Source organism: Lepidothrix coronata, unplaced genomic scaffold (assembly GCF_001604755.1).
Source record: "Lepidothrix coronata isolate B3197 unplaced genomic scaffold, Lepidothrix_coronata-1.0 Scaffold33, whole genome shotgun sequence".
Taxonomy (NCBI): Eukaryota; Metazoa; Chordata; class Aves; order Passeriformes; family Pipridae; genus Lepidothrix; species Lepidothrix coronata.
Genome location: NW_016690213.1, coordinates 3189993 through 3204931, shown reverse-complemented (window position 1 = coordinate 3204931; position 14939 = coordinate 3189993). Strand labels below are relative to the sequence as shown.

General features: G+C 36.1%; 1 protein-coding gene across 4 annotated transcripts in view; it reads right to left on the bottom strand.

Moving 5' to 3' along the window:
• The window catches only part of MTA3 (metastasis associated 1 family member 3), a 133145-nt gene that overhangs the window by 98970 nt on the left and 19236 nt on the right, over positions 1-14939 (bottom strand). For all 4 annotated transcript variants that reach the window (XM_017811765.1, XM_017811763.1, XM_017811764.1 and 1 more), the window contains exon 4: positions 10415-10541. In XM_017811765.1, coding sequence (XP_017667254.1) covers positions 10415-10541 — 127 coding nt within the window. The remainder of the gene's footprint in view (positions 1-10414; positions 10542-14939) is intronic.

Here is a 14939-nt window from a genome sequence, read left to right as displayed (position 1 = left end):
AAAAAAAAAAAAACAAACCTGTAAGTGGAGAGCTGTCTACTGTTTTTTCACATAAGAAACCTTCCTCTTATGCGACTGATTCTCTGCTTTAAGCTGTATTCCTCCACCAAGCAGCATTCTTGACTTAACTGGTATCATCTGGATGAATTACTAGTAAATAGCATCAGAAGGTCTCAGTGACGTTAAGATGACATGTCTGGTTTTGACCTCTTTCTCAAACTAAAAATATTCAGAAAATTTTTTACTTCCCACAGATTTAGGTAAAATTTATCTTGTATGAATGTTGAGGGAAAATTTCAGCAACCTCAGCAATGCACAAATAACAGTAAACAACAGAAATAAATTAGCTTGTATGTTTTCACTTACAATTTAATTCTGATGAGACTAAGTTGTGCCTTCAGGATTCTTTCTGCTCTTAGATGTATTTCATATTTAAACTGATCACAAAAAAAAGTTATTCCATTGAGCTGACAACAATGCCAATAAAACTGTTGCTGGGTGATTTAATATTATTAAATCAGCCAGCAACAAAAAGTAATTTAGAGGTCTTGCACTAATAAAAGGGGACAACAAAGCTTGCCTATATATATGTTCATGGTATTACCAGCCTCTATCCTACAAACCACTCAGGATTCAATTGCTTCTCCTGTCCTAGTAACCAGATCCACAACTCATAACTTTTTTCTTTAAAACATTAATCATGTGAAAGCTCTTTTCATATGCTACACCTTCCTTCACTCTTATTTGTTAGGAGCTCTTGTCTGCTTGTCAATTTTTTTTTGTCTGTTTCAGGTGACACCAACCATGGGTTGACAATTCCTGAACATTTACAGCCATGAGCTAAGGGATGCCTGATAAGCTATTTCTCCGTGCCTACAACGTACTTCTGTACCGCAGGGAAGCCCTTCTGTTCCAATATATAAATGAGACCACACATTCTCCCAAAAAAATTGACTTTGGAAAAAGTGCCTTAAAGATTTTGTAGGAAAGGATTTCTTCAAAAGCCTTGGAAAGAAAGTCAGCACCATACAGTCCCAAAACCAAAATACAAATCATCTACAACCAAAACTGCAAAGCACAGAGACGCTAACATGAAGATTATAAGGAAATGGTAAGACACTCTGATCATTGTGGTAGATAGAAGTCTCAGTGCAGTGAACATAAGGATTTATTTCCAAGCCCCCTCCATGTTTTAGGGACTATTTTTCATGGAGGGCAGGAGGAGCTGTTTACTGTGGAACAAAGAAAAGGAGAATAAAAATAAATTCTAAAAAGTAAATGGCAGCTTTGTGAGACCCTCACAGGTAACACTGTCTTGGGCAATTCAATAAGGAGTTAATGGAAACCAACACTCCATGTGAGATGTCATTTAGTATGCGAGTCCTGAAGGAGAGATTTCAAGGAGAGTAAGCAGAGATAGGACCTAATAAACCTTGAAAACTAAAGACAAAAATGTGACACATTTCAGTGAGATCCAAAAGAGAAATGAAAAAGATGTAGGAACATATTTCAGAAAAGACTGTGACAACAATCAATATTTAGAACAGAGAAGTACAAGACTGGCCTTACTAATCTGTTCCAATGAAGATAAAAGATGAAGATAACCAGCTCAAGAATTTAAGTAGCATGAAAATAGTTGTACCAAGGCTATTATACAAAACAATGTTATGAAAAGATTTCAATATAGCCTGTTTAAATAACCTAGAGCAAAGCACCAAACTGTCCAGAAAATACACTTAAATTTTTGCACTGTCTGGGTAATTGTTCTGTAATGAGTTTTTCCTTAAAGTAATCAGAAATACAGATTAAAGTCTTTACCAAATTTTTAAAAAGCTGATGCGAACACTTGTAGTTTAAAACTATCAAAATTACTTAAAATAACAGCAACTGCTTCATCTTTTGAAGTCCCTGTCTGTTTCAGCACAGCCCCAACTTTTAAACCAGTGGAAACGTCTACAATTGCTGTTCTGCTGTTCTTGCAGACTATTTCTTTATGTTTTCATCAGATGAGTAAGACAGCTCGCAACATATAAATCTTAGATTTTTCTGGAACAGGAGGCATGCAAAAAAAAAATTACATAAAGAAACATAACACTTACTGCTTGTCAACCAGTACAAGTGATAGGACTGGAAAAGGCAATGTCATGGGAACAGTATCATGCCATGCAAGTCTCCTACTGGAATGTAGATGCAGCCTGAATGACACTGATGCAGTACAAGAATTCTCAGAACTCATTGCTCTGGGTTCTCACCAAGTCAATGAAACTTGATACGCACTGGTTGTTCAGATACAAGCAGAAGAAAGAAAAAAACATACGCAAGCATGCCCCTACAGACTTGGAAATAACAATTAATTGCCCTCCTGAATGACAGAATTACGTTGGGAAATTTTGTACAGATATACAATTGTATCTTGATGATCTGCACCAAGAAATGTTAGTCTCTCAGCTGAGATTTGGAACACAGAAGCATGAGTCACTAACTAGACAGTCTGAAAATAAAATATCAGGAAAGAATATTAGGAAATATTATGCTTGTGAGAAAAATCTGATTTGATATTAGCATATGCTGTTACTTCTGTGACAATCAGAGATTAAACTAAAAAGAAGATGCATACAGAAGAGGGATAGAAAGAAGCACATGCAGGAGTAGAACTTGGGAGTAACCTTTCCCATATTCAGCATGAAGCAAAAAGAGGCATAACAAAAGGTACAGATATTGAGTAAAGGAGGAGGTAGCTACCTTCAATAACAAAGGTTTTCATGAACTGTCTTAAATGAGAAAGTGTTTTAAAGATTTCCAATCAAACATCCGCTTTTAGCCAAGTCTTGATCCCTTACAAGCATGCTAAATTGCAATGACGATCACCAAACAACAGAGTAGGAACTGTGGAGTCCAAAGAGCTTCTACTAATTATATCGAATTGATTCCCCAGTTATGGGAAGTCAGTACTAAGAGTACTTGTGTATTTTACTTTGGAACACAGTTTAAGGGGCACAAAATTATGCCAACAGACATATACCAATGTCTTTAGAGCAAATTTCGAGTTCTCAAGATAACAAAGAGATTAACAACTGGGGAGCAAGCTATTGCATAACACATAAGAAAATAACAGCATCATCAGAGTGATTTAAATCTGCAACAGATCCTTAACTACAGTTTGACGTTTCAAATATTCAATCAATACCTAGAATTGACAAAAAATATTTGCATTGTATTGATTCATACTTAATTGCCTCTGTTCATTTACAGGGCCATTTCAAACATGAGGAAAAAAAAACAACTAACAGAAACCATCTGATTGGTGACTGCTACTGGGATCTGTGTCTGACAAAATGATACCAATCTCCTAAAGAGTACAAGATTGTGTATCTGCGGCCACAAGATAAACCAATAAACTTGATATTACCTGATTAACACACTCTTGATCAAATAAAACTAAAACCAGAATGAACAGCAAATTGTTTTATGCACATCTAAATGAACTAGTAAATGCCTGGCATCTAAACATATGCATAGATCATACAGATGGCCCAGGGTTTTTACAATACATGTGGGTTTTAGTCAAAAAATTCAGAGTTTTAATCTTGATTAGAGCTGGAGTACTGATCTTGAGCACTCCAAATTGGTAGGATTTACAGACAGTCTCTTGGAGAAATTGTGCACAACTGACATGGATTGAAAAGTAATTAAAAGGTAAATATTTTCTTGGTGTGGGCACAGTAAAACTACATATTTCAACATCTCAAAACAAGCATAACTGTATATGTGTACCTTCTATACACTATTGTAGGAAACTTATGTAATTGATATTTTTTCTTTAGGGATTAATTCATGTTAAAAAGTAAAAATGTTACATTTTAGCACAGCAGCGCCGATGCACATAAATTGAACAAAAACAGAGAAGGCTGGTTAAGAATGATTTTTCATACAATCAGGAAACCATTCAGGTTGTAAAAGATCTTTAAGATCATCAAGTCCATTGGAAGGTCCCCCAGGTCAGAACCAATGCAAATCACTCCGTGCAACTGAACTTAAAACTTTTGCATCTTATGAAAGGCTCTTGCTTTGCAATTGTATCACCACAGGGAAATATATACTGATTTTCAGGTATTTAAGTAACAGTCTTCCACCAATAAATACACTTTTTCTTACACTGTTACTAGTACTGATTGTTGACCACATCTGAAAACAGGATTCTGGTCTAGACTGAATTTTCATCTTAGTTCCTGTCAGACTATTTCTAATTCTATTGGAAAAGAAAAAAAAGGGAAAAAAAAGTCAGATATGCTTCAAAAGTCCCTGTGCCCCAAACAAACTCAATCCAGAATGGAAGAAGACTTTGCTCAACAATCCAAATGATCAGGTAAGCACATGTCTATGCAAAACAAATTCACTCCTTATCCAGTCTGATTTATGCCAAAAAATAAATCAGGCTTATAAGGCTTATCTGACTTATCTGTCTTGAGCTTTGGATCATTTGTTGCATTTTAGTAAAGGAATCCCACATTCAGAAAAAAACTACTTCTCTATACCTTAGTAGTTTGAGGTATCAATATTAGTGAGTCCTGATGAGATCATGAAGAAGAAAGAACAGCAAAAAAGAAAGCTGCATGATAAAACTGAGTCATTTACAACACATTTAAAAAGCATCACACTCTTACAGTTTGTAAGCACAGCATGTTCTTATGAACTACACATTCTCATGCTGCTTTTTTTGAGACGTCTACAAAGTGGTGCCCATCAAAGTTACTTTAATCTACCCAGGAGCAAGGGTATTATTTAACAATCAAAAAAACCCCAGAAACCCCAAAATAAAATACACCAAAAAAAAAAAATCATCAACCAACCAAAACCAAAAAAAAAAAAGACACTGTGTTCTAGACTGCATTACAGATCACAATAATGTCAAAAAAGGGAAACAAAGATTCTTATAGCTTGATACTTTGGAAGTTTAAGTCCACTTTTTTTTTATTCTTACATGTAAGAATATGCAGAGGCTCCAAATTTCTTAATAAAAATTAAAGAACTCTTCTTATGATCAGACTATTTGGACACTCTCTAGTGTCACATATGCACAGGCATTCTGAAACAATATTCACATTCTCCACAATCATATTAATCGGCTTTTAATAAAATTACCTTATGCAATCACAATCTTTAAAGGGCTCATGAAGTCCTTTCTGTGTTGGAACAGAAGTAATAAACCATGCCAAGAGCATCTTAAGATAGTTTGGAGGTTTCTTTTTTGTTTTTTATCTTTTGTTTGTTAGTTTTTTAAATAAAGGGTATGTATGAGCAGATTTCAGAATCAATGGTCAGAAAGCTCTTCTGAATTAAAAGTCATAGGTATATAGAAAATTTGAATTTGCTGCTTATGTCAAGCAACAAATATAATCCTCCAAGAGCCTAAGAGATACTTAGTCCATGCAAGGGCAATTTGAATAAAAATCCCCTATTAAATATTAGGGTGTAGATTTACTAGTTATTTGAACAATCCCCATAATAACATACATCCACATAATGCACAGGTATCATATGGAGCCATGATGAGTCCAGAAATCAAGCTCAGCAAGAATTTCAGCATTGTGCCCAAGAAAAGCAAAAAAGTACTCAGTGCAAACAGTTTCTAAGAAGAAAAAAGAAAAAGCAGAGTGGTGCAAACACACATAATTAGCAACTGATAAAACTTTAAAGATTATGGTAAATTATCCACCACTTGAAAATTTTTCAACCAAGCATGGACTTCTCTCTGCAACATACAATTTAATGCAAGAACAAACACTTGGGATCACATCAATAGTCCCTGCACATAAGTGTGTGGCCTGAATCAGATAAAAGAACAACGGAAGAGGTCATTACAATACCACTCTTTTTGGTCCCAGGATAGGACTCTTAAAAGCCTATTTTCTAATTTACCAGAAATGTTGTTGAAAGAAGTAATTCAGTAAATTAAATTTAGCAAATTTAATTTTTATTTCCTTAAGATAAATATTTGTAACCCCACTGTAACTCAGAAAGGCTTTTGACAAACTAGTAGCTTATTCTTTAACCCTAACAAAACCCCAGACAATTGTATCAACTAAATTACCAATATAAGAGCAACCAAATATAATTATATAATAATTATATTTGAAATCCTCTTTCCTGTTTACAAATGGCTGTCAGCCTGAAACTCTTCTCCGTTCTCAAGCTCTTTTGACTTTAGTCAAATAAGCTGTATATGAGCCTTTTTATTTTGCATAAATTCAAAAAGAAATATATTTTTTAAAATTTTTAGGTGGGTGGGGATTGTTCTTGCAGTATAAAGCAGCCCAAAAGATCGCCTGATTTTATTATGATATCTGAGAATGTTTGGACTATGTATGCTTCCAAACACTTAAAAGTATTATAATAAAAATAATAATAATTAACCAACATAAAAAAACCCACAACCCCAAGACTGAAACACAGTTATTAGCAAACAAGAACTAAGCAAAGATAATGAAAATGGTAAGATGAACTCTGTTGGATAAATAAATTCTTCTACACAACTCATATATGTATTAAATTTAAGAGCAGTTACAAAGGATCTCAGAAGTTAATGTAAATCTTTCATAACAATCTAAACATGTTTAACACCTTTTAACTCTTAAGAGCTTAAGAATGAAAAGTAAATTTAAAGCCCATGTCAGAAGTCAGATAACTCAGTGAATCTCCAACAAGATAACCATTTGCAGATTTTTATACAAAGGACCCATTTTTACCATGTGCTAAGTTTTATGATGAATTTTACAACACTGGCAAACAATTTCAACTTTCTGATAACTTTCACCATTTCCCCCCCCAGTGCCTTCTCATGCCTTTCCAAAATGCTGTACTTGGTAATGCTCAAATCAAATCTCTGAAATGCCAAGTTAAAGTACACAGCACTGGCTCAACTCAGCCCCTCTCTGGGACTGGCATTGCTTATAGGAGCCACCTGCACAAATCCTGGGAGCATTCACCACATGACATTAGCGAAGGAGAGTGGCTCAGTGAGTCTGGCTGGCAGTATAACTGTTACAAGGACATATGGGGATTACAGAGCCTGGCAAAACTGCATCTGTAACGTGCAGGGATTAGGAAGGAAGGAGATAATCCACTGGAGGGGTGTTAACTGACCTCACACATTTGAGCAGACAGGAGAGGCAACAGTTTCACTTATAACTTGACAAGTAGGCACCAAGGTAACAAACCCTGTCTTTGATCCCCAAACCAGTACGTCAGCTTGTACTCTACCCCACACCATGACTCCAGAACAGTGCTGCACCGGTCTAGACAATTGCACTTTCTTAAACACATTCCATGGCAAGAACACTGTCCACAAGGCAGCATTGCCGTCTTTTAATTGCTACTACACTACCTGCTTCTAATTATTTTCTAAATCTGGATTTTTCTTCTATGCCAAAACTAATGCCACTCCCTAAAGGTACTGAAATGGCATAGTGACACCTAATGTAAAGGGGAAACAAGATGAAGTCTGAAAAGTCCCAGTATTTCTAACAAAACAAATTACATATCAAAAGAGTTACATATAATGTATATAGCAAAATAAAAAGTATCAGAATAAGGAATGAAACTGTATTTCAGTAATTCAAGAGCAAACAAATTACATCAGAATTATTCAAAGCTCAGAGTTGCAGACCAAAGAGCTTCAGAGTTAGACATACACACCAAAGAAATCTAACCTACTAAAATAACATCAAGGAAACTCAACTGTGAAGTAATAGCACCAGGTATATATAAATGAGACATCACCGTATTTGTAATCATGAACTAGAACAAAAGTAACCTCAGTGACAAAGTTTTTTAGAGGGGTAGAGGTATAATTTCCTCTACTATTCAGTTTGAAAAATGTAAAAAGAGCAAAGTTAAGAAAAGAAGAAAGACAAAATGAAAGCAGGAAAACTGTATTAGTAAAAATTAAATAAAACCATACCAGGTAAAATACTTTTATTCCCCTAAATTGCAACATAAAGGCAACCAAACTCAGTTTCTTTTCTTGGCTGAAGATGTCAGTAAAATTTCAAGACCTGTAGCTGCAAAACCCCTCCTCCATTCTCTTAAAATCACCTTTGGCTTTCCCCTCTTCCTTCCAAAGGGACTGATTTTTTTGTGTTCTTACTCTTGAGAGAACTGATTTTCAACCACCAATCTCTATAACACTATACCATTTATTTTATCCTGTAAATCCAATTGTTCCTATCTAGGGGCTAAAACTGCAGGTGCCAAGACCAAAGGCCCAACATGGAGCTGTGCAGAGTTTTATTGCACAAGTATCTGCTTGCTTTCTATATGGAGACAACTGGCTTCGTAGCCCAGTGACAGTCAGAGAATGTCATCCACCCTGACTTCAGTAAGGCCTGCATTGTGTTCCAGTGTCCTTTAACCAGACTGGAAACATATGGACCAAGTAAGTAGACAATAAGCTGGAAAAAAACTAGCTGGACCCTCAGTGTAATGAGTGATACTAAGTCCATCTGGCAACTGGGGCCATCCCCATGTTTCTGACCCTGGGACCAACAGTTTAATATCTTTAATAACCTGAATACACTTTTAACAAGTCTGCAGATTATATTAAACTGGATTTGTTCACTCTTAAGGTATAAGAACTAAACAGAGAAATTCTACTGCTGTGTTCCATTACCTAATAAAAAGATGGATAACTAAGATGGAGCCAGGCTCCTTTCAGAGAAGCACAGTGATAGGACACAACGTAGCAGACTTTCAGTGAAATCCCAAATCGATGACTGGGAAAAAAATTTCACAACAACAGTCATCAAACTGTTCACAGAGAAGCTGCGAAATCTGCATCCTTGAATATTCTTGAGCACTGATGGGAGACAGAGGAGTACCACCTTCACAATATTTCTACAACATTTACTGGAAAAGTTAACTGATAAAAGTTATGAAAACTACTGAGAATCACAAAATGTGAACATTAGTAAGTTAAAAAGCTAAATAAGAAATACTTCGCAGCACATTTTCCTTCTTGTTTCCTTTTAAAACAGAGTTAAGTTTGTTAAAACACCATTAGTCTACATCAAGCTTGTTCCAGAATTCATCGGTAAAGGTCTTAGTAACTCGTGACAGTACAGCCCTACAACATTCATCTGTTCTGAAAAGTAGATGCCTGCTGTGTTGTGCAGCATGTACTATGAATTCACATGGTTTTTTGCCTTCTTTGTGAAGTATATGCTGGAGAACCTCTGTTGCATTTGCTCCCTGAGTTGTGAGGTGAAAAGACCTTTACAATACTTCTTCTATGTAATCTTCCCTCTGCAAAGAGAATACCTTATTTCAATATCTAAATGTCAAAGTAAGGAAAAGAAACTGCACAGGATTATTATCTCCATGCTATAGTTGAAGCAGCAGAGATTTGACAGTTAAACGACTTTCTCAAAGTCAGAACAAGTATCTGAATCAAGCATGGGAAATTAAGACAAAAATTTCCAGCTTGCAGGTTTCGTGTTGTCAGTGAGAGCGATAAGCAACACATCTGCCAATAAGAGAGAAAATACATATATACATATAAAGTGTTTCTCCTACTGGATAATATATACCTCTTTTTGGTGGCTTCTAGACATTTATGGCCTGAAATAGCTGATGGGAGTTGGATGGAATGAGAAAATGAAAATTCCTTCAGAATGTAATGTAAGAAACCTTGTTTCACACTTAGCTACACTCCCCCTTGTCACTGTGCTCTTTTCCATTTCTAGGTTCATTATCCCCCCGTACCAACACACACACACACACAAAAAAAAGAAAATCTTTCTTGACTACTAAATCAGAGATGACATGAGTATTTGCATCAGTTACAGATACAAGTCAACAAATCCTTTTTGAGCTTTAGCAAGCTTCTTTCTACTTTAGCATTAGGGCAATTTAAAATGATACTTGAAATGCTTTTGCAACATTTAGCCAAAGAATCATGACTTCTTCACAGTTACTGAAGTAAACTGAGGTAATTTTACTTTAAAGTGTGTGCAGCCCTAAAGTGCAGATCTGATCATTGAGCCACTACCTCCTTTCCAAACCCATCTGCAATTTCCCTGGCCAGACAAAATGGTCAAAGTTCCTTTGGCCAGCAGATTAAAAAAAGAACTCTCCCAAAGTAGTTACAAACTGATTTTATACCAAATTATCAACTGTTGCTCTAATTGACAAGCCAGAGCTCTGAGACTCTTGTCTCTTCTAAGGCTCAAACATCAAGTAACAGAAGGAAAAACCAAAGGTGCTTGTAAAGCAGTTCACGGGACAATCTGACACAACTCAGGTAAGATCAATTATACCCTTTTGCAGGACAAAGGCTGACGTGTTCAGGCAGGTGGGCTACTGGCAGGCAATCCATCCCAGCAGAACACGCAGAGAAATGGTATCTACTACTTCTTACCTGATATGTGTTGCTGGAAGGGACTCATACTGGCGAGAAAGGAAAAGCTCTCTGTGCTTCAGCTGATGCTTCTGTTTATCAGTCAAATCAACCTCAATTGTAGTTTCAGACTCTTCTTCAACTTCTTCTGCAGAGAAGCAGAGCGTAGGTCGAAATTAACTCTGTTGCATAACATCATTGCAGCCATTTCACTTGACATCCCCCCCACCCCTTAGCAACCTCCTTTAGTATTTCAAAGGAAAGATGAGTTTAACAAGACTACAGTTTATGTAACTTGACAGAATATTAAGTATTTTGAATTATACGCTTCTACTTTAACTCTTTAAAAATTATGCTCCTCTCCTACTGTACTACGCATTGATGTCTTTCACATAGCTTAAAAACAATCCTGATATTACTCATTCTTTTTTCATCCTCTTTCATCTGTTTTTTCTTTCTTGCTTGTTGACCAGTTCTGGTTTTCATTTTCTGTTGCCAATATTATTATTACTAAAACTTTTACAGAAGTCCTCAGGAAAAGCATACTTTCTATGAACAGAAATTTACTAAATACAATTGCAGTCTAAAACTGCAAAATCACAGTCTAAGAAAACTGAAAAAAAGCCTACTGTCTTCCACTATGTTAACCTTATTAGATACTGACAACAAATGCAATGTATTTTCATGTTTAAGTAGGATTTAAAATTATTTCTATTTTAAGCAAGATAGGAATAAAAGCAGATACTAGAAGGAGTCACATAGAGAGTTAAAGAGCAATGTTCACAGTGCTTGCTAACACGTTTGAGCCTTGCTAACAATGACAGGCTCTTCAAAACAGCTACCCTGGGATCTCAGTGGCTGAAATCTGCTTTCCTAGTGGATTCTTTGGACATGGGGAACTTGAATCTGTACTTCCTCTAGCATTCCAGAAAGGGCAAAAAGTGTCTCTGAATAATGGGTGCAAAAACATAGACCCTTTAATAACTTCTCTAAGACTTGGCAATTTTCTACCTGGCAAATTATCCATCATCTGCAAAACCAAGTGTACTTTACAAAATACTTCTCAGAAACTAAACAGAACCTCAGAATGAGGTAGTATTTCATGTAGCTACCTACAACAGATGACATCATCCGCTCTACCAATAATAACCATTTTTTCAACCAACCTACAGACACTATTTCAAAATGAAGCCTGCCTGCATCCTCATGGCAACCACAGTTCTCTCCAAATGCAACACTACTATTTTTTTAATCATGCCTGTGTGTAGTTCATTTCAATTCTAATAGTTCTTTCCACAAAAGTGATATAACAACACACCCTGATATAACCAACTTCTTCAAATTCAGTTCCATTTACTTTAAGTCTATCCTGTAGACACCCCCATACCCCTCCTTTTCTTGGCATGTTTTGTGGAGAGATGGAACAAGAAAAACAAAATAGAAAATAATAATCCTCCAAGTCTCATGGACAGCCCACAGCCTCACCTGATACATGCACAGGTTCATATCAGACCATAACTCAGATCAGAATTATTCTGGCATCTACAATACTGACAATAAAGAAAGCTTAAAAACAAACAAAAAAATTCTATGCTAAGGCAAAGCATTTTTTTTTTTAATAAGGCAAGTAATTACATAAAAAAATAGAATTTAATGTTAAAAGTTTATGTTTGTACCGGTTTGGGGGTGGGATGGAGTTAATTTTCTTCACAGTGGCAGTATAGGGTTGTGTTTTGGACTTGTGCTGAAAACAGTGTTGATAACCTAGAGATGTTTTTGTTACTGCTGAGCAGGGCTTACACAGAGCCAAGGGCTCTTCTGCTCCTCATACCACCCCACCAGCAATGAGGCTGAGGGGGCACAAGGAATTGGGAAGTGACACAGCCAGGACAACTGACCCCAACTGATCAAAGCAATATCCCATATTATGTGTCATCGTGCTCATATAACACTGGAGGGGAAAGAAGAGGGAAGGGGGGACATTTGGAGTGATAAATGTTTTGTCTTTCCAAGTCACCCTTATGTGTGATAAAGCCCAGCTGTCCTGGAGATTTCTGAACCCCTGCCTGCCCATGGGAAGTGGTGAATTAATTCCTTGTTTTGCTTTGTTTGTTAATCCCAGTTCTCTTCCCCATCCCATCGGGAGTAGTGAGCGAACAGTTGTGTTTAGTTACCAGTTGGGGTTAAACCAAACCAATGTTTCCTGCAATCAATTTCTATAACTGTTTATTACAGTAAGTGACCATTACAAGCTACATTTGTATTTCAAAGCTCAAGCATGAATATTTCTTCTGGTTGTCCTCATTTTAGTGTTTTTCTAAATAATTTAGGCATCCAAACACAAGTGTCTGGGACCATATTAGCTCAACATTTTGAAAACACCTGACTGCAGGTAAGGCACAAAACACAGGACAATATGGGCTGGTTTAAAGTGGTTGCAAGAATCCAGAGATGATATTCCAGAGAGTTTAAAATGGCTTTAGACACCTATGCTCATATCAATATTCCCTCAGTGTAAGAATTTAAATAAAAAAAAAAAATTAAAAAAACCCTTTAATCATATTTATTGCACTAATCTTACATAAGACTTGAAAATGTTAATTTAAGAGCCTAAAGCTGAATGTCTCTTACATCTACCTCCTAAAAGACTCCAAACCTAAACATGAAACAAAGTAACTCTTTCTGTTGTATTTTTAGAAATAAAGCACATGTTTTACTCATGATGATCTGACAAGCTCAGTACTAAGTAGAACAAACCATGGCCGGACACAGAACAGTTCCATCCACTCAACACAATTTACCATCAGGATAATTTTACAACTTTCTTCTTTAGCATTATAATATAAAAACAACTCTAACAGTAGGATTAGCACTTAGTAAAACAAGTAATAGTTTGTCCCAGCAGTCACACAAATCTGTACCAGGAAAGGAAAACCTGGAGAGCACAAAGAACTAAGAAAGCTGAATTTGCTTGATGGCATTACAAAGAATTCTGCATCTGAAGAACCTTCAGACAGCTGCTTTTGAACTAGGTTTTTGCACAGATCAGGCCTTAACACTATCAGAAGGAAAGTGGTGACAAACTTGCAGTAGTTTTAGAGATCTCTTCATGTTTTTTACTTGATTTGCAGTGCATATGAAATTCAACTTGCCATTCAAAGAAAGATTATTCCTATCAAAAGGAGTGAAATGTAGAGGTACCTAAAGGAAACTATAAAGTATCACCAAGATAAGCACGTTTCAGCACTTGGGGAGAGAAATAAGCAATGGCTCAGAGCGAACAAATATTTTAATGAAGCAATATGATGATGACATATTGTTGTTCCACAACTAGAGAGAAAAAAAACCAATTTAAAATTGTTCAGTTGAATAATGTTTTAAAAGTCTTAGGTATGACTACAAAGATGAGTATAATCAGTTTTTGAAAATGACACAATATACTTTAGGACTTGAGCTACGTTTAAGATAATGCTTTTTTGTAGTACTTTTCCTGGTTTACAACAAATATTTCATTATTTAAAGGAAAAATCACAGAGAGTAAAAGCAGGCATCTCCAGTGACCATTAAAATCTTTTAGTCTATTTATTATACACTGGCTTTCTAACATCAATTGTAAATACTTAATTTGACCTCGAAAACAAGAGTCATCCAGTGATACTTTCAGTGGCAGTGCTGCAAACTTTCTCTTTTCCCTCTGATATAAATAAGACTTAACTGACTCAGTCAAGCAATGGATACTGGGAAGAAAGTATAATCTTCACTCATTTTACATATGCATTGCCACTTCTAAAAACATGGGGTTTTTTCCTCTTCCATTTAATTTCTGGAATTCGCTGCTAGAAAATGGTGGTATATTAGGGAGCGTGAGAAGAGACAACTGTCCATGCTACCTAAACTTTGTATAGTGTCTCTGTTTATAGTTATGTGATGACTCAAGCTTGCCACTAGAAAGAACAGCTTATTTTTACAACTAAATGAAAATAAACTGAGGGCAAGTCTCTAGAAATACAATACTTCTATTTAATACAAAATTGTTTTAAAATAACTTAAAAAAATAAATCCTGAAAGACATTTAAAGGTTTAAATGCAACTTCAACAACCATATGGTTAACCATCAGCTGGCAAATAAGGTAAATTCCTCTGAAATACTATTCTTCCTTTAATAAGTCAAAATAACCCACCATGTGCTCCCCTTGCCCACTGCAACAAAAAATAAGAGATTAGTTTAAACACTGAAGACTATCTTCAGGAAGGAGGTGTAAATCTTCACTGTTTAAAGAAACGAGAAAGTTCTCCCTCTACTGCCACCAAATTGCTGACAGTGCTCTTTCCAGCTAGAGGTTGAATCACAAAATCAGTCAGGAAGGGACCACAGCGAGTCATCTGGTCCAACCTCCCTTCTCAAGCAGGATCATTCCACAGCACAAATCCACAGTACTGGAATCTGGAAATTCAACCAAGAATCATAGAAACACAGAGTAATTCAGGCTGGAAGGGGTCTACTACAAACTATTCCTCAAAGTAGGTTCAGCTGTGACATCAGCCC